Below are 23,146 nucleotides of genomic sequence, written 5' to 3' on the forward strand. Positions count from 1 at the left end.
ACCCCTTGCGGCCCAGAAACCCAATTGGTTCCCCTAGAAAATAGGTAGACGTCAGACTCATGTTAAAAAAAGTTTTATTTAGGAAGCTCCAGGGGCTGGGGTTCGGGCATGGGGTGGGAAAGGAGAGGTGCAGTGTGGACGCCGCCCTCTCTTCCCACCTAGTGCATTAATACTGGATGGGAGCATCTGACAGAAGTGAGATCAGGCAGGGGTCAGTGTCTGCACCCCACAGCGCATGTTGGCTGGAACAGCAAAGTCTGAAAAGAAGAAATCAAGGTTAAAACTAAGGGGCCTAGGCAGAGCTCCAGGCCCCACTGGAGACCCAGAAATCCTAGGAACCTTTCCTCTTCGGGGAACTAGAGTTTTGGTCCTGAGCCCACTCCTTCCCTCAGACCCAGGAGTCCAGTCCCCCAGCCCCTCCTCCCTCAGACCCAGGAGCCCAGGCCCCCAGCCCCTCCTCCCTCAGACCCAGGAGCCCAGGCCCCCAGCCCCTCCTCCCTCAGACCCAGGAGCCCAGGCCCCCAGCCCCTCCTCCCTCAGACCCAGGAGCCCAGGCCCCCAGCCCCTCCTCCCTCAGACCCAGGAGCCCAGGCCCCCAGCCCCTCCTCCCTCAGACCCAGGAGCCCAGGCCCCCAGCCCCTCCTCCCTCAGACCCAGGAGCCCAGGCCCCCAGCCCCTCCTCCCTCAGACCCAGGAGCCCAGGCCCCCAGCCCCTCCTCCCTCAGACCCAGGAGCCCAGGCCCCCAGCCCCTCCTCCCTCAGACCCAGGAGCCCAGGCCCCCAGCCCCTCCTCCCTCAGACCCAGGAGCCCAGGCCCCCAGCCCCTCCTCCCTCAGACCCTGGAGTCCAGGCCCCCAGCCCCTCCTCCCTCAGATCCGGGAGTCCAGGCCCCCAGTCCCTCCTCTCTCATACCCAGGAGCCCAGGTCCCCAGCTGCTCACCTATCTGCTGAGGTTTAGGCAAGTTCAGGTTGTCCATGATTTTGACAAACTCCTCACAGCTGCGGGTGAGCCGAGGGTTCAGAGTCCTCTCCTCTTCCACGGTGGACACTGTGAACCCTAGTGGCCAAGGGAGGGGAAGGAAAGTCAAGGAGTCCAGTGCCTCAGGCCTCTCAGAACTACATTCCCTAGGAGGCTTTGGGTGCCTCTCTGGCAGGGGTTCTTCCCAGAATATTCCTAAAATAGCTTTCCCTCCTCCATGGGAACTATGGGAAATGTAGTTTTCCCCAGTTCCCTAAGCTCCGCAAGTAAAGCCCAGGAAAACCCATGCCCTGCAGAATTCCAGGCATCTGGCAGTCACATAGTTTCTACATCCACACACAGCAGGCTCAAGCACTTTTATCTTTTTTTTTTTTTTTTTTTTTTTTTTTTTTTTTTTTTGAGACAGGGTCTTGCTATATCACCTAGGCTGGAATATAGTGGTATGATCATAGCTCACTGCAGCCTCAACCTCCTGGGCTCAAGCAATCCTCCTACCACAGCCTCTCAAGTAGCTGGCAGCATGCCACCCTGCCTGGCTAATTTTTTGTATTTTGTAGAGGCAGAGTTTTGCCATGTTACTCAGGTTGGTCTCGAACTCACTCCTGGGCTCAAACAAGCCTCCTGCCTCAGCCTCCCAAAGTGCTAGGATTACAGGTGTGAGCCCCCTTGCCCAGCCTCAAACACTTAATTTTTTTTGCCCAGAGAAATTTCTGAGACTGGTAGTCTTCATGCCCTACAAGGATTACAGAGATTTACACTCCCCTTTCAAAGTTATTATTATTATTATTATTATTTTGAGACAGAGCCTCACTCTGTCTCCCAGGCTGGAGTGCAGTGGTGTGATCTTGGCTCACTGCAACCTCCACCTCCCAGGTTCAAGCAATTCTCCTGCCTCAACCTCCCGAACAGCTGGGATTACAGGCATGGGTCTGTAATCCCAGCTCCTCCAGGAAGCCCTCACCATGGTAATCATGAGCAGGGTAGATCAGACAGTCGCCTGGAAGTGTGAAGATCTTTTCATGGACCGAGTGGTACAAGGTCTTGGCACAGCCTGGGGAAGGAAAGATCAGAGGTCAGTGGATCAACAGGATTCTGTCTAACCCCTTCCTTCAAGAAAAGGGTGAGAGGATAAAATCACTATAGCTAAAGCATCTCCTTCATGTCCTGCCAATATCCCTTTGTCTAAGTAGAGAACAGGGAAAGGCATTCTAGGCAGATGAAACAGCATGTACAAAGAATTGAGGAATGGTGAGAAATTCAGCATGGCTATAAATAGGGTTGGAATGACACCATGAAGCACCAAAGAGTGTCATTTGTGACCTTGGCTGTCACCCAGGGGATGTCAAGTAAAGGTTCTGAACAAGGAAGGTGGACTAGAAGGTAAGAAACTGAAGACAAAGCCAGGTGCAGTGGCTCATGCCTGTAATCCTAGCACTTTGGGAGGCTGAGGCAGGTGGACTACCTGAGGTCAGGAGTTTGAGACCAGCCTGGCCAACATGGTGAAACCCTGTCTCTACTAAAAATACAAAAATTAGCCAGGTGTGGTGGCGCATGCCTGTAATCCCAGCTATTCAGGAGGCTGAAGCAGGAGAATTGCTTGAACCTGGGAGGTGGAGGTTGCAGTGAGTCAAGATCACACCACTGCACTCCAGCCTGGGAGACAGAGTGAGGCCCTGTCTAAAAAAACACAACAACAAAATGAAAAAAAGAAAGAAACTGAAGACATGAGGCCCAGGAGGAGAGTGTGATGCCATGGTCCCCACAAGCAGCTCTGAGTCCTAAGTAGGGGGCAAGCCTCTCTTCCACCTTGCATTTCAGCCTAAATCCTTCAGCTTCCTGACTGTACTTCGAATGGATAAACGGAAGACTGGGAGCCTTGAAGAGAAAAAGACAGAGACTGAGACGCAGAGATAAGGAGAGAGGGAAGAGGGAGGAAGACGCCTGGGGATGTGGCTTCCCATGACCATCTCATCATGGCTTCTGTCTTTCCCTCTCATCCAGCCTCACTTCTCCCTGCAAGGCAGCTAAATTCCAGGCCTAGTGTTAACCCCACATTGTCACACATGCTCAAAGGATAGCCCAACCCTGAGATTCTGAAACTACACTCCCTTTCCACAGGGAAGCTCCTAAATCTAACTGCCCCTAGCAGCTAGACTCTAAATGGATCATTGCTCCCTGGCAAATAAACCGCTGGCTCTAACAACTTCTTTTTTTCTCTCTCGCTTTTTTTTTTTTTTTTTTTTTTGCGACGGAGTCTCGCTCTGTCACCCAGGCTGGAGTGCAGTGGCACAATCTCGGCTCACTGCAACCTCCGCCTCCTGGGTTCAAGCAAATCTCTGCCTCAGCCTCCTGAGTAGCTGGGATTATAGGCACCCACCACCACAGCCAGCTAATTTTTGTATTTTTAGAGACGGGGTTTCTTGAACTCCTGACCTCATGATCCACCTGCCTTGGCCTCCCAAAGTGCTGGGATTACAGGCGTGAGCCACCACACCCAGCCCTTCTTTTTTCTTTTCTTTTTTTTTTTTTTTAAGCTATATTTGTTTCTTAGAGAGGGAGTCTCACTATGTTGCCCAAGCTAGGCTCAAATAGGTAACTAATACACCCCTGAATCTAACTGTCCCCCAACAGCTAAGCCCCTGAATCTAACTCTTCCCATACTCTAGCATGGGGGTCCTCAACCCTGGGTACTGGTCCGTGGTCTGTTAGGAACTGGGCTGTGCAGAAGGTGGTGAGCGACAGGTGACTGAGCAAAACTTCATCTGTATTTACAGCTGCTCCCCATCGCTCCCATTACCACCTGAGCTCTGCCTCCTGTCAGATCCACGGCAACATTAGATTCTCATAGGAGCACAAACCCTATTGTGAACTGCACGTGGGAGGGATCTAGGTTATGTTCTCCTTATGAGAATCTAATGCCTGATGATCTGTCACTATCTTCCATCTCTCCCACATGGGACCATCTAGTGTAGGAAAACAAGTTCAGGGCTCCCACTGATTCTACATGATGGTTAGTTACATAATTATTTCATTATCTATTGCAATGTAATAATAATAAAGTGCACAATAAATGTAACACATTTGAATCCCCAAAACTATGCCCCGCCATGGTCCATGGAAAAATTAACTTCCACAAAACCAGTCCTTGGTGCCAGAAAGGTTGGGGACCACTGCTCTAGCAGGGAAACTCCTTGAATTTAATACTGAAGCCTCCTAAAAGTCTAATGTCCATCCATTCATTCTTTTTTTTTTTTTTTTTTTTTTTTTTGAGACGGAGTCTCGCTCTGTCGCCCAGGCTGGAGTGCAGTGGCGCGATCTCGGCTCACTGCAAGCTCCGCCTCCCGGGTTCATGCCATTCTCCTGCCTCAGCCTCCCGAGTAGCTGGGACTACAGGCGCCCACAACCGCGCCCAGCTAATTTTTTGTATTTTTAGTAGAGACGGGGTTTCACCGTGGTCTCGATCTCCTGACCTTGTGATCCGCCCGCCTCGGCCTCCCAAAGTGCTGGGATTACAGGCGTGAGCCACCGCGCCCAGCCCCATCCATTCATTCTTGTAACAGATACTTCAACACTTGACACACATGTAACTATATGAAGATCTTGGGCTGGATAAAGGAGCTGGTCACCTTGCTGGAAGTCTGTCCGCCCACACCCACGGATCAACAGGGCATCTCCAGTGAAGGCCATGCTGTGGTCATTCAGGACGAAGGTGACACAGCCTGGGGTGTGGCCAGGGCTGGCCCTGGTCTCCAAGGCCTGGCAGGGGTGGCAGAGTACAGAGAGAGTCACCAAGAATCCTTCAAGATGAAACGGGTCCCCAAAGCCCCACCCTACTCCAAGGTCTTATCTAGATGCATATTTTGGTAAAAATTTAGATTCCCAGGCTCTAATCTTATATTATCAGAGTAAACTCCAAGTGGATTAAATATTTCAATGTGTGAAAAATAAAACCACAAAGCTGTGACACACAACAACAAAAATACAATAACCTCTGGTTGGGAAGGTGATACGGTTTGGCTGTGTCCCCACCCAAATCTCATCTTGAATTATAGGTCCCATAATCCCCATATGTCATGGGAGGTAATTTAATAAAGGGGGCAGGTTTCTCCCATGCTGTCTCGTGATGGTGAATAAGTCTCATGAAATCTGACGGTTTTATAAAGGGCGGTTCCCCTGCACATGCTCTCTTGCCTGCTGCCATGTAAGACATGCCTTTGCTCTCTGCTCCTCCTTCGCCTTCTACCCTGATTGTGAGGCCTCCCCAGCCATGTGGAACTGTGAGTCCATTAAACCTCTTTTTCTTTATAAATGACCCAGTCTCAGGGATGTCTTTATTAGCAGCATGAGAACAGACTAATACAGTAAATTGGTACTAGTAGAGTGAAGTGCTGCTATAAGGAGACGTGAAAATGTGACTTTGGAACTGGGTAACATGCAAAGGTTTGAACAGTTTGGAAGGCTCAGAAGATAAAAGAATGTGGGAAAGTTTGGAACTTCCTAGAGACTTGTTGAATGGCTTTGACCAACATGCTGAGAGTGATATGGACAATGAAGTCCAGGCTGACATGGTCTTAGATGGAGATGAGGAACTTTTTGGGAACTGGGATAAAGGTCACTTTTGTTATGTGTTAGCAAAGAGACTGGCAGCATTCTGCCCCTGCCCTTGAGATCTGTGGAACTCTGAACTTGAGATAGATGATTTAGGGTACCTAGTAGAAGAAATTTCTCAGCAGGAAAGCATTCAAGAGGTGACCTGAGTGCTGTTAAAAGCATTCATTTCAGTTTTATGTATTCACAAAGATATGGTTTGGAATTGGAGCCTATGTTTAAAAGGGAAACAGAGCATAAATGTTTGGAAAATTTGCAGCCTGACAATGTGATAGAAAAGAAAAACCCATTTTCTGAGGAAAAATTCAAGCCTGCTGCAGAAATTTGCGTAAGTCACTAGGAGCCAAATGTTAATCACCAAGACAATGGGAAAAATGTCTCCAGGGCACGTCAGAGGTTTTCACAGCAGCCTCTCCCATCACAGGCCCAGAGAACTAGGAGAAAAAATGGTTACATGGGCTGGGCCCATGGCCTTGCTGTTTTGTGCAATCTCAGGACTTGGTGCCCTGCATCCCAGCTGGGGCTAAAAGGGGCCAAGTACAGCTCAGGCCATTGCTTCAGAGGGTGCAAGCCCCAAGTCTTGGTGGCTTACACATGGTGCTGGGCCTGCTGGTGAGCAGAAGTCAAGAACAGAGGTTTGGGAACCTCCACCTAGATTTGAGAGGCTGTATGGAAATGCCTGGTCGTCCATGCAGAGGTGTAGCCTTCATAGGGAACCTCTGCTAGGGCAGTGCAAAAGGGAAATGTGGAGTGGGAGCCACCAGAGTCCCCACTGGGGCACTGTCCCTAATGGAGCTGTGAGAAGAGGGCCATCGCCCTCCAGACCCCAGAATGGTCGATCCACCAACAGCTTGCACTATATGCCTGGAAAAGCCACAGATACTCCACATCAGCCCGTGAAAGCAGCCAGGAGGGGGGCTGTACCCTGCAAAGCCAGAGGGGCAGAGCTGCCCAAGACCATGGGAACCCACCTCTTATATCAGCGTGACCTGGATGTAAGACACGGAGTCAAAGAAGATCTTTTTGGAGCTTTAAGATTTGACTGCCCCACTGGATTTAGGACTTGCATGGAGCCTGTAGCCCCTTCATTTTGGCCAATTTCTTCCATTTGGAATGGATGTGTTTACCCAATCTCTGTACCCCATTATATCTAGGAAGTAACTAAACTTGCTTTTGATTTTACAGGCCCATAGGTGGGAGGGACTTGCCTTGTCTCAGATGAGACTTTATTTTGTTGGGTTTTTTTTTTTTCAGAGACAGAATCTTGTTGTGTCACCCAGGCTGGGGTGGGGTGGTGCGATCTTGGCTCACTGCAACCTCTGCCTCCCAGATTCAATCAAGTCTTGTGCCTCAGCCTCCTGAGTAGTTGAGACTACAGGCGTGTGCCCCCATGCCTGGCTAAGTTTTGTATTTTTAGTATAGACAGGGTTTTACTATTTTGGCCAGGCTGGTCTTGAACTCGTGACCTCAGGTGATCTGCCTGCCTTGGCCTCCCAAAGTGCTGGAATAACGGGTGAGCCACCATGCCCAGCCTCAGATAAGACTTTGGACTGTGGACTTTTGAGTTAATGCTGAAATGAGTTGAGACTTTGGGGGACTGTTGGGAAGGTATGATTGGTTTTGAAATGTGAGGACATGAGATTTGGGTGGGGACCAAAGTGGACTATGGTTTGGCTGTGTCCCCACCCAAATCTCATCTTGAATTGTAGCTCCCATAATCTCCACGGGTTGTGGGAGGGACCTGGTGGGAGGTAATTAAATCATGGGGGTGGGTTTTTCTCTTGATAGTGAATAAGTCTCACATGATCTGATGATCTTACAAAGGGCAGTTCCCCTGCACACGATCTCTTGCCTGCCGCCATGTAAGCAGTACCTTTGCTCCTTCTTTGCCTTCCACCATGATTGGGAGGCCTCCCAAGCCATGTGGAACTGTGAGCCCATTAAACCCCTTTTTCTTTATAAATGACTCAGTCTTAGGTATGTTTTTGTTTTTGTTTTTCCTTTTTTTGAGACAGAGTCTTGCTCTGTCACCCAGGCTGCAGTGCAGTGGCACAATCTTGGCTCACTGAAACCTCCGCCTCCCAGGTTCAAGCAATTCTCCTGCCTCAGCCTCCTGAGTCGCTGGGATTTCAGATGTGCACCACCACACCTGGCTAATTTTTGTGTTTTTAGTAGAGATGGAGTTTCACCACGTTGGTCAGGCTAGTCTCAAACTCCTGACTGCGTGATCCGCCCGCCTTGGCCTCCCAAAGTGCTGGGATTACAGGCGTGAGCCACTGCACCCGGCCTTCAGGTATGTCTTTATTAGCAGTGTGAGAACAGACTAATACAGAAGGGATATTCAAATGCGACATCTAAAGTGATAAATCATTAAGGAAAAGATCAGTCAGAAGTTTCTGAATGGCAGCAACACCATAAACAAAATCTAAAGAGAACCAATATGCAGGGAAAATATATTTGTAACATATACATACCACACAGTGGTCAATATACTTAATATACAAACAGATCTTACAAATCAATTTTAAAAAGTTAAGCACACTAATATAAAAATGAAATACTCAACAGTCATTAAAAGCAATACTGTTGAAATAAAATTCAGTAATATTTTACACTTTTAAAAATACAAAATAGGCAGTAGTGGCTGGGCACAATGGCTCACACCTGTAATCCCAGCACTTTGGGAGGCCAAGGCGGGCAGATTACCTGAGGTCAGGAGTTCAAGACCACCCCGGGCAATGTGGTAAAACCCCATCTCTACTAAAAATACAAAAATTAGCCAGGCATGGTGGCGCATGCTTGTAATCCCAGCTACTTGTGAGGCTGAGGCAGGAGAATTGCTTGAATCCGGGAGGCGGAGGAGCCAAGATTGCACCATTGTACTCCAGCCTGGATGACAAGAGTGAAACTCCACCTTAAAAAAAAAAAAGGGCCGGGCGCAGTGGCTCACGCCTGTAATCCCAGGACTTTGGGAGGCCGAGACAGACAGATCACAAGGTCAAGAGATCGAGACCATCCTGGCCAACACGGTGAAACCCCGTCTCTACTAAAAATACAAAACAAATTAGCCGGGCATAGTGGTGGGCACCTGTAGTCCCAGCTATTCGGGAGGCTGAGGCAGGAGAATGGCATGAACTCAGGAGGTGGAGCTTGCAGTGAGCGGATATCGCGCCACTGCACTCCAGCCTGGGTGACTGAGCAAGAGTCTGTCTCAAAAAAAAGAAAAAAAGATAGTGAAAAAAGTGGCCCTTAGAGTGAGAAATGATATTTACAAACATAAACACTAGTCCTTCCTTATCTGCAGGGGATACCTTCAAGACCCCAGTGGAAAACTGAAACCTGAGATAGTGCAAACCCTATAAATACTATGTTTTGTTTTGTTTGAGACACAGTCTGGCTCTGTCGCCCAGGCTGGAGTGCAATGGCATGATCTCGGCTCACTGCAACCTCCCTCTCCCAGGTTCAAGCGATTCTCCTACCTCAGCCCCTCAAGTAGCTGGGATTACAGGCACCCACCACCATGCCCAGATAATTTTTGTATTTTTTTAGTAGAGATGGGGTTTCACCATGTTGGTCAGGCTCGTCTTGAGCTCCTGACCTGAGGTGATTCACCCACCTCAGGCTCCCCAAATGCTTAGATTACAGGCATGAGCCACCGTGACTGGCCAATACTATGGTTTTCTTTATCTGATAACCAAGAAGGCTACTAAGTGATTAGTGGGCAGGTAACATACTCCTATACAGCATGGATACACTGGACATAGGGATAACTCATGTCCTGAGTGGGATGGTGTGAGATTTTATCATGCTACTCAGAATGATGTACAATTTAAAACTTACTAATTGTTTATCTATGGAATTTTCCATTGAATATCTTCAGGCTATGGTTGACCACAGATAACTGAAACCACAGAAAGTGAAACCACAGGTAAAGGAGCTGTACTGGATCCAACAAAGTTCTTGGATCCAGAATATATAAAGATCATCTACAAATCAATAAGAAGGACTCCCTAATAGAAAAATTAGCAAAGACTTGAAAAAAACACTGCAAAAGAGGGTGCCCAGATGGAACAAACACATTAAAAGGTGCCCAACTTCATCTGTCATCAAAGAAATAAAAGTAAAACCACAATAGGACGCCACTACACAACATCAGAATGGCTGGAATGAAAGATTGATTTGAAGCAACTGAAACTGTCATACACCATGGTGGAAGAGTACACAGAAAACTACTGGGCAGTTTCTACTAAAGCTAAATCTACACATACCCTGTGGCTCAAACCTTGGTATACATGTGGTCCTTGACTTAAGATGGTCTGACTTAAGATTTTTTTAAATTTTTTTTTTGTAAACAGAGTCTCACTCTGTCACCCAGGCTGGAGTGCAGTGGTGTGATCTCGGCTCACTGCAACCTCCGCCTCCCGGGTTCAAGCAATTCTCCTGCCTCAGCCTCCCGAGTAGCTGGGATTACAGGCACCCACCACCATGCCTGGCTAATTTTTGTCTTTTTAGTAGAGATGGAGTTTCACCACGTTGGCCAGGCTGGTCTCAAATTCCTGACCTCAAATGATCTGCCCGCCTTGGTCTCCCAAAGTGCTGGGATTACAGGTGTGAGTCAGCCACCAGGCCTGGTTTTTTGGTTTTTTTTTTTTCCAGACAGAGTCTCTCTCTGTCGCCCAGGCTGTGCAGCGCATCGCATGATCTCCGCTCACTGCAACCTCGGACTCCTGGGTTGAAGTGATTCTTGTGCCTCAGCCTTCTGCGTAGCTGGGATTATAGGCACGCACCACTGGGCCTAGCTAATTTTTGCCCACACTGGCCTCCCAAAGTGTTGGGATTACAGGTGTGATGCACTCGATGACTTACAATTTTTTGACTTTACAATAGTGTGAAAGTGATACATTTTATTTCTTTTTTTCTTTTTTTTTTTTTTTTTTTTTTTTTGAGACGGAGTCTCGCTCTGTCGCCCGGGCTGGAGTGCAGTGGCGCGATCTCGGCTCACTGCAAGCTCCGCCTCCCGGGTTCCCGCCATTCTCCTGCCTCAGCCTCCTGAGTAGCTGGGACTACAGGCGCCCGCCACCGCGCCCGGCTAATTTTTTGTATTTTTAGTAGAGACGGGGTTTCACCGTGGTCTCGATCTCCTGACCTTGTGATCCGCCCGCCTCGGCCTCCCAAAGTGCTGGGATTACAGGCTTGAGCCACCGCGCCCGGCCTCTTTTTTTCAGTAGAGACGGGCTCTCACTATGTTGACCAGCCTGGTCTTGAACTCCTGGCCTCAAGCAGTCCTCCCATCTCAGCCTCCCAGTGTGCTGGGATTACAGGCGTGAGCCACTGCACCCAGCCAAAAGTGATATGCTTTCAATAGAAATCATATTCCATGCACCCATACAGTCATTCGGTTTTTCACTTTCAATACAGTATTCAATGCATTACATGAGATATTCAACACTCTTGTATAAAATAGGCTTTGTGTTAGATGAGTTTGCCCAACTGTAGGCTAATGTAAATATTCTGAGCACTTTAAGGTAGACTAGACTAACCTATGATGTTTAGTAGGTTAAATGTATTAAATGCGGCCAGGCGCGGTGGCTCACGCCTGTAATCCCAGCACTTTGGGAGGCTGAGGCAGGCGGATCACAAGGTCAGGAGTTCGAGACCAGTCTGGCCAACATAGTGAAACCCCATCTCTACTAAAAATACAAAAAATTAGCCAGGTGTGGTGGTGTGCACCTGTAATCCCAGCTACTCAGGAGGCTGAGGCAGGAGAATCGTGTGAACCCGGGAGGCAGAAGTTGCAGTGAGCCAAGATCACGCCACTTTACTCCAGCCTGGGCAACACAGTGAGACTCCATCTCAGGGGAAAAAAAAAATATATATATATATATTTTTATATATAGTTATATATTTTGTATATATTATATGTATATTTTATTTTTATATTTTATATATATATATAAAATGCTTTTTTTTGAGACAAGGCCTCACACTGTACCCAGGCTGGAGTACAGTGGCACAATCATGGCTCACTGAAGCCTGGAACTCCCAGGCTCAAGCAATCCTCCCACACCAGCCTTTCCAGTAGCTGGGACTATAGGCACACCACCATGCCTGGCTAATTTGTTTTTAATTTTTTGCAGAGACAGGGTCTTGCAATGTTGCCCAGGCTGGTCTCAAATTCCTGGGCTCAAACTATCCTCCCACCGCAACCTCCCAAAGTCCTGGGATTATAGGTGTGAACTACTGTGTCCAGCCTATTATTATTAACTAAAACAAAAATATCTACAATCTACTTCAGTTCATAGGAAAGAAAAGTTTTAGTAGGATAAGTTAAATGACACACCATGAGAAAACAGTTGAACACATCCAGAATGTGGAATATTTTAGAAGACAGCATGTCAGGAAGCTTCAAAAGTTAACACCCTGGAGGCCGAGCACAGTGACTGATGCCTGTAATCCCAGCACTTTGGGAAGCCGAAGCAGGCGGATCACTTGAGGTCAGGAATTTGAGACCAGCCTGGTGAACACGGTGAAACCCCATCGATACTAAAAGTACAAAAATTAACCAGGAGTGGTGGTGCATGTCTGTAATCCCAGCTACTCAGGAGGCTGAGGCAGGAGAATTGCTTGAACCCAGGAAGCGGAGGCTGCAGTGAGCCAAGATCGCGCCACTGCACTCCAGCCTGGGTGACAGAGTAAGACTCTGTCTCAAAAAAAAAAAAAAAAAAATTAGCCAGGTGTACTGGCACACGCCTACAGTCCCAGCTACTGGGGAGGCTGAGGTGGTAGAATCGCTTGAACTTGGGAGGCAAAGGTTACAGTGAGCAGAGATCATGCCACTGCACTCCAGCCTGAGTGACAGAGCAAGACTCCACCTCAAAAAAAAAAAAAAAAAAGTAATATCCTGGAGCAAAAGGATATGAAACTGTTCTAGATCCAAAAATTTTTTTTTTTTGAGACGGAGTCTTGCTCTGTCACCCAGGCTGGAGTGCAGTGGCCAGATCTCAGCTCACTGCAAGCTCCTCCTCTTGGGTTCACGCCGTTCTCCTGCCTCAGCCTCCCGAGTAGCTGGGACTACAGGCACCCGCCACTTCGCCCGGCTAGTTTTTTGTATTTTTTAGTAGAGACGGCGTTTTACCGTGTTAGCCAGGATGGTCTCGATCTCCTGACCTCATGATCCGCCCGTCTCGGCCTCCCAAAGTGCTGGGATTACAGGCTTGAGCCACCGCGCCCGGCCCCAAAAATATTTTTAATAAATAAAAAGTAATAAATAAATATAAATAAATAAAAAATAAAAAGAAAACAAAACAAAAAGCAAAGAAGGAAAAAGAAAACACACACATGAGGCTAAATAGACATAAATGGCCAAACACTAAGCTCAATTGCATCCTGGTTTCTAAAAACAGCTGTAGGCTGGGCACCGCGGCTCACACCTATAATCACAGCACTTTGAATCACCAAAAGGGGAGGATCGTTTGAGCCCAAGAGATTGAGACCAGCCTGGGCAACATGGTGAGATCCTATCTCTACCAAAAAAAGAAAGAAAGAAAAAAAAAAGCTGTAAAAATTATTCCTAGGGTAATTGGAGACATCTGAACACAGGTTGAATATTTAATGATGATATAAAGTTACTGCATATTTTGTTAGATGTGACAAACGTTTTGTAAAAGAGTAAGTCTCAAAGTATAGCCTAGGGAACCCTGACAGTCTGCAAGATCAAAACTATTTATGGACTTTTCGCCCATTTTCACTCTCATTCCCCAAAAACATTCACGGGGCAGGGGTAGGGGGGTGGTTGTAAAAGTTTCATGACCTGTACTGACATAATTCCTCTGATGGCTGATGAAATCTGTGCTTGTGTATTTTTTTTTCTTTTGAGACAGAGTCTCGCTCTGTTGCCCAGGCTGGAGCGCAGTGGCGCGATCTCGGCTCACTGCAACCTCCACCTCCTGGGTGTTCAAGCGATTCTCATGCCTCAGCCTCTTGAGTAGCTGGGATTACAGGAGCGTGCCACCATGCCCGGTTAATTTTTGTATTTTTAGTAGAGACGGGGTTTCACCACGTTGGCCAGGCTAATCTCAAACTCCTGACCTCCGCACACCTCGGCTTCCCAAAGTGCTAGGATTACAGGCGTGAGCCACCGCGCCCGGCATGTGCTTGTGTGTTGTTATATTTTGTACTATTATTTCAATGTAGATTTTAAAAAATTCAAAATAAGAAATTGTGGGTGGGGAACACATAACATCTTGACCTAAAGCACCCTTAATTGTCCCTGAAACTTGTCGAGTGATTTCCCCAACAGCCCAGCCTGCCTAACCCCAAATTCTTTCAACGAATTCATTCTTCCCTTCCGTGATGCATCATGTCCGTGACACACCCCCGAGCTTTTCTTTCATCTGTTCCCTGCAGCAGCTAAACCTGAAACTACACTCATCAAAGAAACACAACCCAGAAGGGATCCTGTAAAGCATTCAGCCTGCTGGCCTTGGAGTTCCCACGGCCTACACTGCCCCCTGGTGGCAAGTAAGCGCTCAGCTTCTTTTCCATTTGGTTCCCAAGTTCTTTCCCTCCATTATTCAAAACTATAGTAAACCCCTCTTATCTGCCTGGGATAGATTTCAAGACCGGGAGTGGATGCCTAAAACCGCAGATAGTACAGAACCCTACACACTATGCTTTTTCCTATACATACGCACCTATGATAGAGTTTAATTTATAAATTAGGCACACTAATAAATCAATAATAACTAAAAATAAAACAGAACAATTACAGCAAGGCATGATGGTGCATGTCTGTAGGCCCAGCTACTTGGGAGGCTGAGGCAGGAGGATCATCTTAGCCAGGGTTCAAAATACCAGACTGGACAACATAGCCAGACCCCATCCAAAAAAAAATAGGTCGGGCACAGAAGCTCAAACCTGTAATCCTAGCACTTTGGGAGGTCAATGCAGGTGGATCACTTGAGGTCAGGAGTTCGAGACCAGCCTGGCCAACATGGTGAAACCCCATCTCCACTAAAAATATTTTAAAAATCAATTAAGCGGGCATGGTGGCGCTCACCTGTAAACCCAGCTACTGCTACTTGGGAGGCTGAGACAAGAGAATCACTTGAACCCAGGAGGCGGAGGCTGCAGTAAACCAAGATTGTGCCACTGTACGCCAACCTAGGAAACAGAATGAGACTCCATCTCAAAAGAAAAAAAGATGGAGTGATGGATGGAGAGGTATACTGTAAAAAAAAAATTTAAGCCTGGTGCAGTGGCTCACTCTAATCCCAGCACTTTGGGAGGCCAAGGAGGGAGGATTGCCTGAGCCCAGGAGGTCGAGGCCAGCCTGGGCAATGTGGCAAAACTCGTCTTTACAAAAAACACAAAAACTAGCCAGGAGTGGTGGTGCACACCTGTTGTTCCAGCTATTTGGAAGGCTGAGGCAGGAGGACTGCTTGAGCCAGGAGGCTGAGGCTGCAGTGAGTTGTGATTGCAACACTGCGCTCCAGCCTGGATAACAAAGTGAGACCCTGTCTCAAAAAAAAAAAAAAAAAAAAATTCAGCTTTTCTCTATGCTTTAAATTTTTCATAATAAAATGTTGGAAGAAAAATTACTTGTTTCACAATTTTAAAAGGAGGAAGTATTGAAACCCACACTTGAGTCACATAAGAATCAATGGTGGAGCTTTTAAAACATGCCAATTCCTTGTGCCCACCCAGAACAATTAAATCAGACTCTGATTCTAAGGGACCTGGGGGATCAGTGTTTTCAGCAGTACTTCTCTAAGCCAGCGTATTTAACAGGCAAGCCTAACTTTCTGATTTGGCCGCCCTGTGGCAGCTAAGCTGTTCACTTCTCATTGTTTATTAAAAAAAAAAACTCGGGCCAGGCGCGGTGGCTCACACCTGTAATTTCAGCACTTTGGGAGGCTGAGGCAGGCAGATCACTTGAGGCCAGCAGCTCACGACCAGCCTGGCAGTATGGCGAAACCCCGTCTCTAATAAAAACACAAAATTTAGCCAGACATGGTGGCACACGCCTATAATACCAGCTACTGGAGAGGCTGAGGCGGAAGGATCACCTGAACCTGGAAGGATCACCTGAACCTGGAAGGATCACCTGAACCTGGAGCCGAGATTGCGCCACTGCACTCCAGCCTGGGCGAAAGAGTGAGGCTCTGTCTCAGAAAAGAAAAAAAAAAAAAGAATTGTTCCTGTTTTGGTGATCCACTGCCATGTAGCGTCATCATGTATTAAACAGTCCCTTGCTGTGTGCTTTGTCCCCTGCCCTACACCCCTGCTATCTTTTGTGCACAGGAGCAAGTGTGTCTCTGGGCTTCACACCTAGAAGGGAAATCTCTGGGTTGGAGACCCTGAGGGCAGTCAGCTAATCCTTGAAACAGTCTCAAGAGGAGGGTGCTGTGATAAACCCTGTGTTTTAGCGCAGGGAACTGAGGCTCCCAGAGGGAGGCAGAGGTTGCAGTGAGCCAAGATTGTGCCCCTGCACTCCAGCCTGGGTGACAGAGTGATACTCTGTCTCAAAAAAAAAAAAAGAAAGAAAACTCATTCTACAATAAAACCACTTAAATTTGTCCCACCTTTTGTGTAAGATGAACAACTAGTTCAAGAAACTGGGATTTTCTATGAAAGTTAAACATTTGTCGACTCAGTGACCCAGCAAGTCACTTGGGGACAATGTTCCCCAAGATATTTGTGGAAGAATCTTCATAGCAGCATTATTCATGGTAGCCAAAAACTGAATAATCAGAGGGAAAACGGGGTGTGGTGGCTCATGCCTGTAATTCACTTTGTACTTTGGGAGGCTGAGGCAGGAGGACTGCTTGAGCCTAGGAGCCACCACAACTTGCTCATTTTGTAGGGCAAAAATTATGGCCAGTGGATGAAATTTGGCCTGCCATCTGTTTTTGTAAGTCCTTTGTAGGTTTTTGTAAGTAAGCTAAGAATCATTTTAACTTTTTTTTCACATTGAAAACTATCAAAGTAACATGTAACAACTAGATGAGACTGGGCACAGTAGGGCTCACACCTGTAATCCCAACACTTTGGGAGGCCAAGGCAGGAAGGTTGCTTGAGGCCAGGAGTTCGAGACCAACCTGAGCAACACAGCAAGACTCAGAGACCATCCTGACTAACACAGTGAAACCCCGTCTCTACTAAAAATACAAAACATTAGCCGGGCGTGGTGGCGGGCGCCTGTAGTCCCAGCTACATGGGAGGCTGAGGCAGGAGAATGGCGTGAACCCAGGAGGCAGAGCTTGCAGTGAGTGGAGATAGCACCACTGCACTCCAGCCTGGGTGACAGAGCAAGACTCCATCTCAAAAAAAAAAAAAGGAAAAAAAAAATTTTCTTTTAAGTAGCTGGGCCGCCCAGCACAGTGGCTCATGCCTGTAATCCCAGCACTTTGGGAGGCCGAGGCGGGCAGATCACGAGATCAGGAGATTGAGACCATCCCGGCTAACACGGTGAAAACCCGTCTCTACCAAAAATACAAAAATTAGCAGGGTGTGGTGGCGGGCGCCTGTAGTCCCAGCTACTTGGGAGGCTTAGGCAGGAGAATGGTGTGAACCTGGGAGGTGGAGCTTGCAGTCAGCCGAGATCGCAGGACTGCACTCCAGCCTGGGCAACAGAGTGAGATTCCGTCTCAAAAAAAAAAAAATTAGCTGGGCATGGTGGCACATACCCATAGTCCCAACTATTCAGGAGGCTACAGTGGGAGGATCACCTGAGCCCAGGAGTTGGAGGCTGCAATGAGCTATGCTCATGCCAGTGCATACCAGCTTGGGCAACAGAGCAAGAGCTTGTCTCGAAAAAATTAAAAAAAAAAAAAAAAAAACTATATGAAATCCAAATTTTATTTTTTATTTTTATTTTTTTATTTTGAGATGGAGTTTCGCTCTTGTCACTCATGCTAGAGTGCAATGGCACCATCTGGGCTCACTGCAACCTCCACGGCCCAGCCGAGGTTCAAGCGATTCCCCTGCTTCAGCCTCCCGAGTAGCTGGGACTACAGGGACACCCCACCATGCCCGGCTTATTTTGCATTTTTAGTAGAGACCAGGTTTCACCATGTTGGTCAGGCTGATCTCAGGTGATCCACCCGCCTCGGCCTGTCAAAGTGCTGGGATTACAGGCGTGAGCCTGGCCTGAAATCCAAATTTAAAGGCCACAAATAAAGTCTTATTGGAACACAGCCACGCCTATTCATTTATGCAGTGTCTATGGCTGCTTTCACACCACAATAAGAGCTGAGTAGCTGTCACAGAGACCCTGCTACCTGTAAAAACTGAAAATATTTACTATCTGGGCCTTCACAGAAAAAGGTAGCCAACTGCTACTACATAGCAATAAGTAGGAAAGAACTCCAAGTATAAACAACATCACGTGTGAAAAAAAGCCAGACACAAAAGAATAAACTGTGTAAGTCCTGTTTATAAGGTCAGAACAAGCAAAATTGGCCTGTGGTTAAATGCATCAGAACAATGGTGCCTTGGCAGGGTGGTCATTGGCCAGAAAGTGAGGCAAGGAAGCCTTCTGGGGTGATAGGCAAGTTCTGTATCGGGATCTGGGTAAATACTCATGCACATGTATAATATGTGGACTCACTTCATTCAATGGATGTTAACAACTAGTGTTTTTGTTTGTTTGTTTGTTTTTTGAGATGGAGTCTCGCCTTGTCACCCAGACTGGAGTGCAGTGGTGCGATCTTGGCTCACTGCAAACTCTGCCTCCCGGATTCAAGTGATTCTCCTGCCTCAGCCTCCTGAGTAGCTGGGATTACAGGTGCCCCACCACTATACTGCCTAATTTTTCTATTTTTAGTAGAGACAGGGTTTTGCCATGTTGGCGAGGCTGGTCTCGAACTCCTGACCTCAAGTGATCCACCTGCCTCAGCCTCTCGAAGTGCTGGGATTACAGGCATGAGACATGGTGCCTGGCCTTAATTTTTTTTTTTTTTTTTTTTTTTGAGATAGGGTCTTGCTCTGTCACCCAGGCTGGAGTGCAGTAGCGTGATCACATCTCACTGCGACCTCCACCTTCTGGGTTCAAGCAATCTTCCCACCTCAGCCTCCTGAGTGGCTCAGACTCCAGGTATGTGCCACCATGCCCTGCTAACTTTTGTATTGTTTTGTAGAGACAGGGTCTCACCATGTTGCCTAGGCTGGTCTTAAACTCCTGGGCTCAAGCAATCCATCCGCCTTGGCCTCCCAAAGTGCTGAAATTACAGGCGTGAGCCACCACACCCAGGCTAACAATTCATTTTTTAAAAGTAGAAGGAAAAATAAAGGAGAGAAAAATGGATCCCCATCTCCAAAATCTCAGACAAGCCAGGCATGGTGGTTCATGAATCGCTTGCGCTCAGGAGGCAGAGGCTGCAGTGAACTGAGAGCTTACCACTGCACTCCAGCCTGGGTGACAGAGCAAGACTCTGTCTCAAAAAAATAAATAAAAATGTGGCCGGGCGCAGTGGCTCATGCCTGTAATCCCAACACTTTGGGAGGCCAAGGCAGGTGGATCACCTGAGGTAGGGAGTTGGAGACCAGCCTGACCAACATGGAGAAAGCCCGTCTCTACTAAAAATACAAAATTAGCCAGGCATGGTGGTGCATGCCTGTAATCCCAGCTACTCGGGAGGCTGAGGCGGGAGAATCGCTTGAACCCAGGAGGCTGAGGTTGCGGTAAACTGAGATAGCACCATTGCACTCCAGCCTGGGCAACAAGAGCAAAACTCCATCTCAACTAAATAAATAAAACAAAAAAAATTAGCTGGGCTTAGTGGCTCATGCCTGTAATCCCAGCTACTTGGGAGGCTGAAACAAGAATCACTTGAACCCGGGAGGTGAAGGTTGCAGTAAACCAAGATCGCACCACTGCACTCTAGCTTGGGCAACAAAGTGAGACCCTGTTTCAAATTAAAAAAAAAAAAATTGCCTAAGGCTGAGGAGGGGAAAGGGAAGGTTAGGGGTGATGGCTAAGGGGTGTGGGGTCTTTTTGGAGTAATGGAAACATTTTCCAATTAATGGTAGTAACGGATGAACAAGTCTGAATATACTAAAAGTCGCTGAATTGTATACTTGAAATAGATAAATCGTATGTTATGTGGGTTATATCAATAAAGCTATTAAGCCTGGGCAACATAGTGAGATCCCAGCTCAACAAAAAATTTAAAAATTAGCCAGGTATGGTGGCAGGTGCCTGTAGTCCCAGCTACTTGGGAGACTGAGGCAAGAGGATCACTGGAGCTCAGACGGTCAAGGCTGCAGTAAGCTATGATCCCACCATTGCACTCCAGCCTGGGTGACAGAGCAAGACCCTTTCTCAAAAACAAACGAACGAACAACAACAAAAAAAGGGTGGGTGCAGTAGCTCATGCCTGTAATCCCAGCACTTCAGGAGGCCAAAGTAGGAGGATCACTTGAGCCCAGTAGTTCAAGACCAGCCTGGGCAACACAGCAAAACCCTGTCTCTACAAGAACATACATAAATTAGTCAGGTGTGGTGGTGCATGCTTGTGGTCCCAGCTGCCAGTGAGGCTAAGGTGGGAGGATCACCTGAGCCTGGGAGGTCGAGGCTGACTGCACTCCAGCCTGGGTGACAGAGACCCAGTCTCAAATTAAAAAAAAAAGAAAGAAAGAAAGAAAAAAAAACCTGAAGCTAAATCTACCATAGCTAAACCTTTCAACATTCTTTCCAAGAAATGTTTGTTAGCACCTGACTATTATGTACAATGCACATACATGTACAATGCATTTTTGCCTACTTCCAGAAAAAGGCCTGAAATAAAGCTTCTGTAACCATTGTAGCTAAACTCTCTTCCCACGCACAGCCCTCATTTCCTCTAAACACTCTGACTCAAATGAACTGTCCTTATTTAGCAAAACTCTCTAACCTGGAGGCTGTCTTCTGTCAGCTGACATTCTGTCCCCAAAGTCAGTAAAACTTTATTACACATCTTTAGCAATTGATCAGAAAAATGCCCTGCCAGCTGTTTCCCTCCCGCTGAGGGAAACTTCCCTGACCCTCCCGCCGACGCCCCGGTTGCAATTCTGGCCGGAAACCCGCTGGTGCCTGGGGCAAAGAGAGTGAGGAAGGCAGGAACCTTCGGATCTTTCCAGTGTGAGGCAACTGCAGGGCTGAGACTAGGGTGAGGCTGTTGGTGCAAGATTTAAGGAGGCGCTCACTCGCAGGTGCGGACCCTGCACTTACAGGACCCTGAGAGTTAGTGCCTCCTTAAATGTTGCACTTCAGGGTCCTCACAGTCCTAATCCTAGACCTAGGCTCTAGGTTCTAAGCAACCAGATGCTCCTTCCTCAAACGGTTTCCGCAAGACAGGACTGGGTCTCTTTCCTTCTCAGCCCTGCCCTCAGAATTCCAGACCCTAATCAACTTTTATGGAGATGCGTGCCAGGCCAAAGAGCTGTCCCTAAGCTTTAGGAAGGAAACTCCTTAAATGCTGTTGACTTAGGAGTTCCGCCAGTGCTCCACCTGCCCAGAGCCTCTTGCCCCAGTGCCCCACCTGGGTTTATGGTGCCCCCTCCCAGAAACATGAGCTCAGGGGTCAGAAACCCAGGTCCTGAGGTCCCTCCTCCCCAAGGACTCAGGATCCCAGACCCCCAGTACCCTCTTCCCTTCAGTTTAAGGAGTTCAGGCCACCACCCTCTTGGGGACCCAGCACCCAACTCACGAAGCGCCCGAAGCGGATGGAGTCTCCATCCTCAATGTGCAAGTCAGCCTGGGCCCCACTAAGGCGGGAGATGACAGACTGGCAGCCAGGAAGAAGGGAACGGAGCAGCCCCGAGCCTGTAATGTGGTCCGCGTGGCAGTGGGTATTCACTGGGAGAGAGAGGAGGGACAGGTCCAGGAGGGTACAGAGAGAACCTGGGAGTCCCAGCCCAGATCCTTCTCCCTCAGACTCAGGAGTTCAGGCCCCTGGCTTCCCATTCCACTGACGCTGCAGCCCAGCCCCGCTGGAACCCAAGAGTTTGGTCCCCGAACTGACCAGCATACAGCAGCCGCAGCCCCAGCTCCTTGATCAGTTGGGCATCCCGAGGTGCTGTTTCCAGGACCGGGTCGATCAGAACGGCCTCCCGGGATTCTCTGTCACCCAGTAGGTACGTGTAGGTGCAGCTCACGGGCTCGAACATCTGGGAATGGGGAACCCAGGTGAGAGCGCAGAACCGGACTTCCACCCACCAAGTAGTGCTGACTGACTCTATCCTTTTCCTAAGATCCAGAAGCAGAAACCCCAGCCCCCTCTTTCCCCTGGAGTCGGGAGTCCGGGGCCCCACTACCTTCCTCTATCAGAACAAAACAGTTCCAACTTTCTAACATCCCAAAATCAGGGTCCCCGGCACGTTCGTTCATAGAGGACCCAGGGGTTCAGACCCAAGCCCAGAGGCCCCCAGACCACTCACCTTTAAAGGACCCAAGAGTCCAGCCCTAAACCTCCACCCCGCTTTCCGCAAGATGCAGGCGTGGGTCCCCCGGATCTCTCCCTATTAAGAGACCCCGGAGTTCCGTCCTTGCTGCCGCCTAGCGCCCAGTAGTCCCCTCCTAGGTCCAGCCACCCGCACCTGCCGCAGGAGGATGGGGGCTCCAGACCCGCCATGCTGGCTCAGCTGCCGCCGGGCGACCCTCAATACAGAACCCGCCATCGCGCCCACCGCGGGATCAGCAATGAGCGGAGGCCAAGCGCCTGCGGGAGCCGGGCGCTCCCTCACTGACCCGGGAAGGGCGGGGCGGGGGCGGAGCACGCCTTAAAGGGGCCACAGACGCCTGGGGGCAGAGGGCGGGGGTGGCCGCGCGGGGCTGGAGCGAGGGCGAGACCGAGGAAGCCAAAGTGCAACGCCGGAAAGCTCTGACACCTAAAGAAAACAGAGAACAGGAGACGCTGAAAGTGCGAGGGACAGACGCTCAGAGACACACAGACATACTCATGTAGGAACAGAAGTAGAAACCCAAGGAGAGGCCCTAGTACACTCATAGCCTCGGGGCCGTTTTTTTTCTTTTCCTTTTTCTTTTTTTTTTTATTTTGAAACAGAGTCTCGCTCTGTCACGCAGACTTGAGTGCAGTGACTCGATCTCGGCTTATTACAGCCTTAAACTCCCAGGTTCAAGCGATCCTCCAACCTCAGCCTCCTGAGTAGCTGCGACTATGGCACGTTGCCACCACACCCGGCATATATATATATATACACACACACACAGACACACACACACATATAGATATACATATACACATATGTATATATATGTGTGTGTGAATATATATATAATTATTTGTTTTTTGCAGAGATGGAGGTCTCACTATGTTGCCCAGGCTGATCTCGAACTCCTGAGCTCAAGCGTTCCTTCCATCTTGTCCTCCCAAAGCGCTGGGATTACCGACGTGAACCACCGCGTCCCGTGGGGCTGTTTTCTAGCGGGTGGTAGGATAGTCATGGTTAGAAAAATATGTTCGGTTCCGGGAGGCAGAGGTTGCAGTGAGCAGAGATGACGGCACTGCACTTTGGAATCACAGCAGTAGTGAGACTAGGAATTCCCACTCTCATCTG

At 48.4% G+C, this 23,146-nt stretch overlaps 1 protein-coding gene across 8 annotated transcripts; it reads right to left on the reverse strand.

Annotated features, from left to right (window-relative positions):
• Positions 1-57: 57 nt before the first annotated feature.
• ETHE1 (ETHE1 persulfide dioxygenase) lies at positions 58-22,270 on the reverse strand. Of its 8 annotated transcripts, none has more exons than XM_005595504.4 (7): positions 22,166-22,270; positions 21,592-21,736; positions 21,277-21,425; positions 4,606-4,735; positions 1,941-2,030; positions 941-1,057; positions 58-257 (listed from the first exon to the last, which is right to left on the reverse strand). In XM_005595504.4, exons 1-7 carry the CDS (start codon positions 22,244-22,246, stop codon positions 202-204), a joined length of 768 nt encoding a protein of 255 aa, XP_005595561.3. In that variant the 5' UTR covers positions 22,247-22,270; the 3' UTR covers positions 58-201. The 8 variants fall into 8 exon arrangements, 6 of the variants coding, with proteins under 6 accessions (XP_005595561.3, XP_005595562.3, XP_065390606.1 ...); XM_005595505.5 differs by having other exon boundaries at positions 22,007-22,270; XR_012427657.1 differs by lacking the exon at positions 4,606-4,735.
• Positions 22,271-23,146: the final 876 nt, after the last annotated feature.

This window comes from Macaca fascicularis, chromosome 19, assembly GCF_037993035.2.
Source record: "Macaca fascicularis isolate 582-1 chromosome 19, T2T-MFA8v1.1".
Classification (NCBI taxonomy): Eukaryota; Metazoa; Chordata; class Mammalia; order Primates; family Cercopithecidae; genus Macaca; species Macaca fascicularis.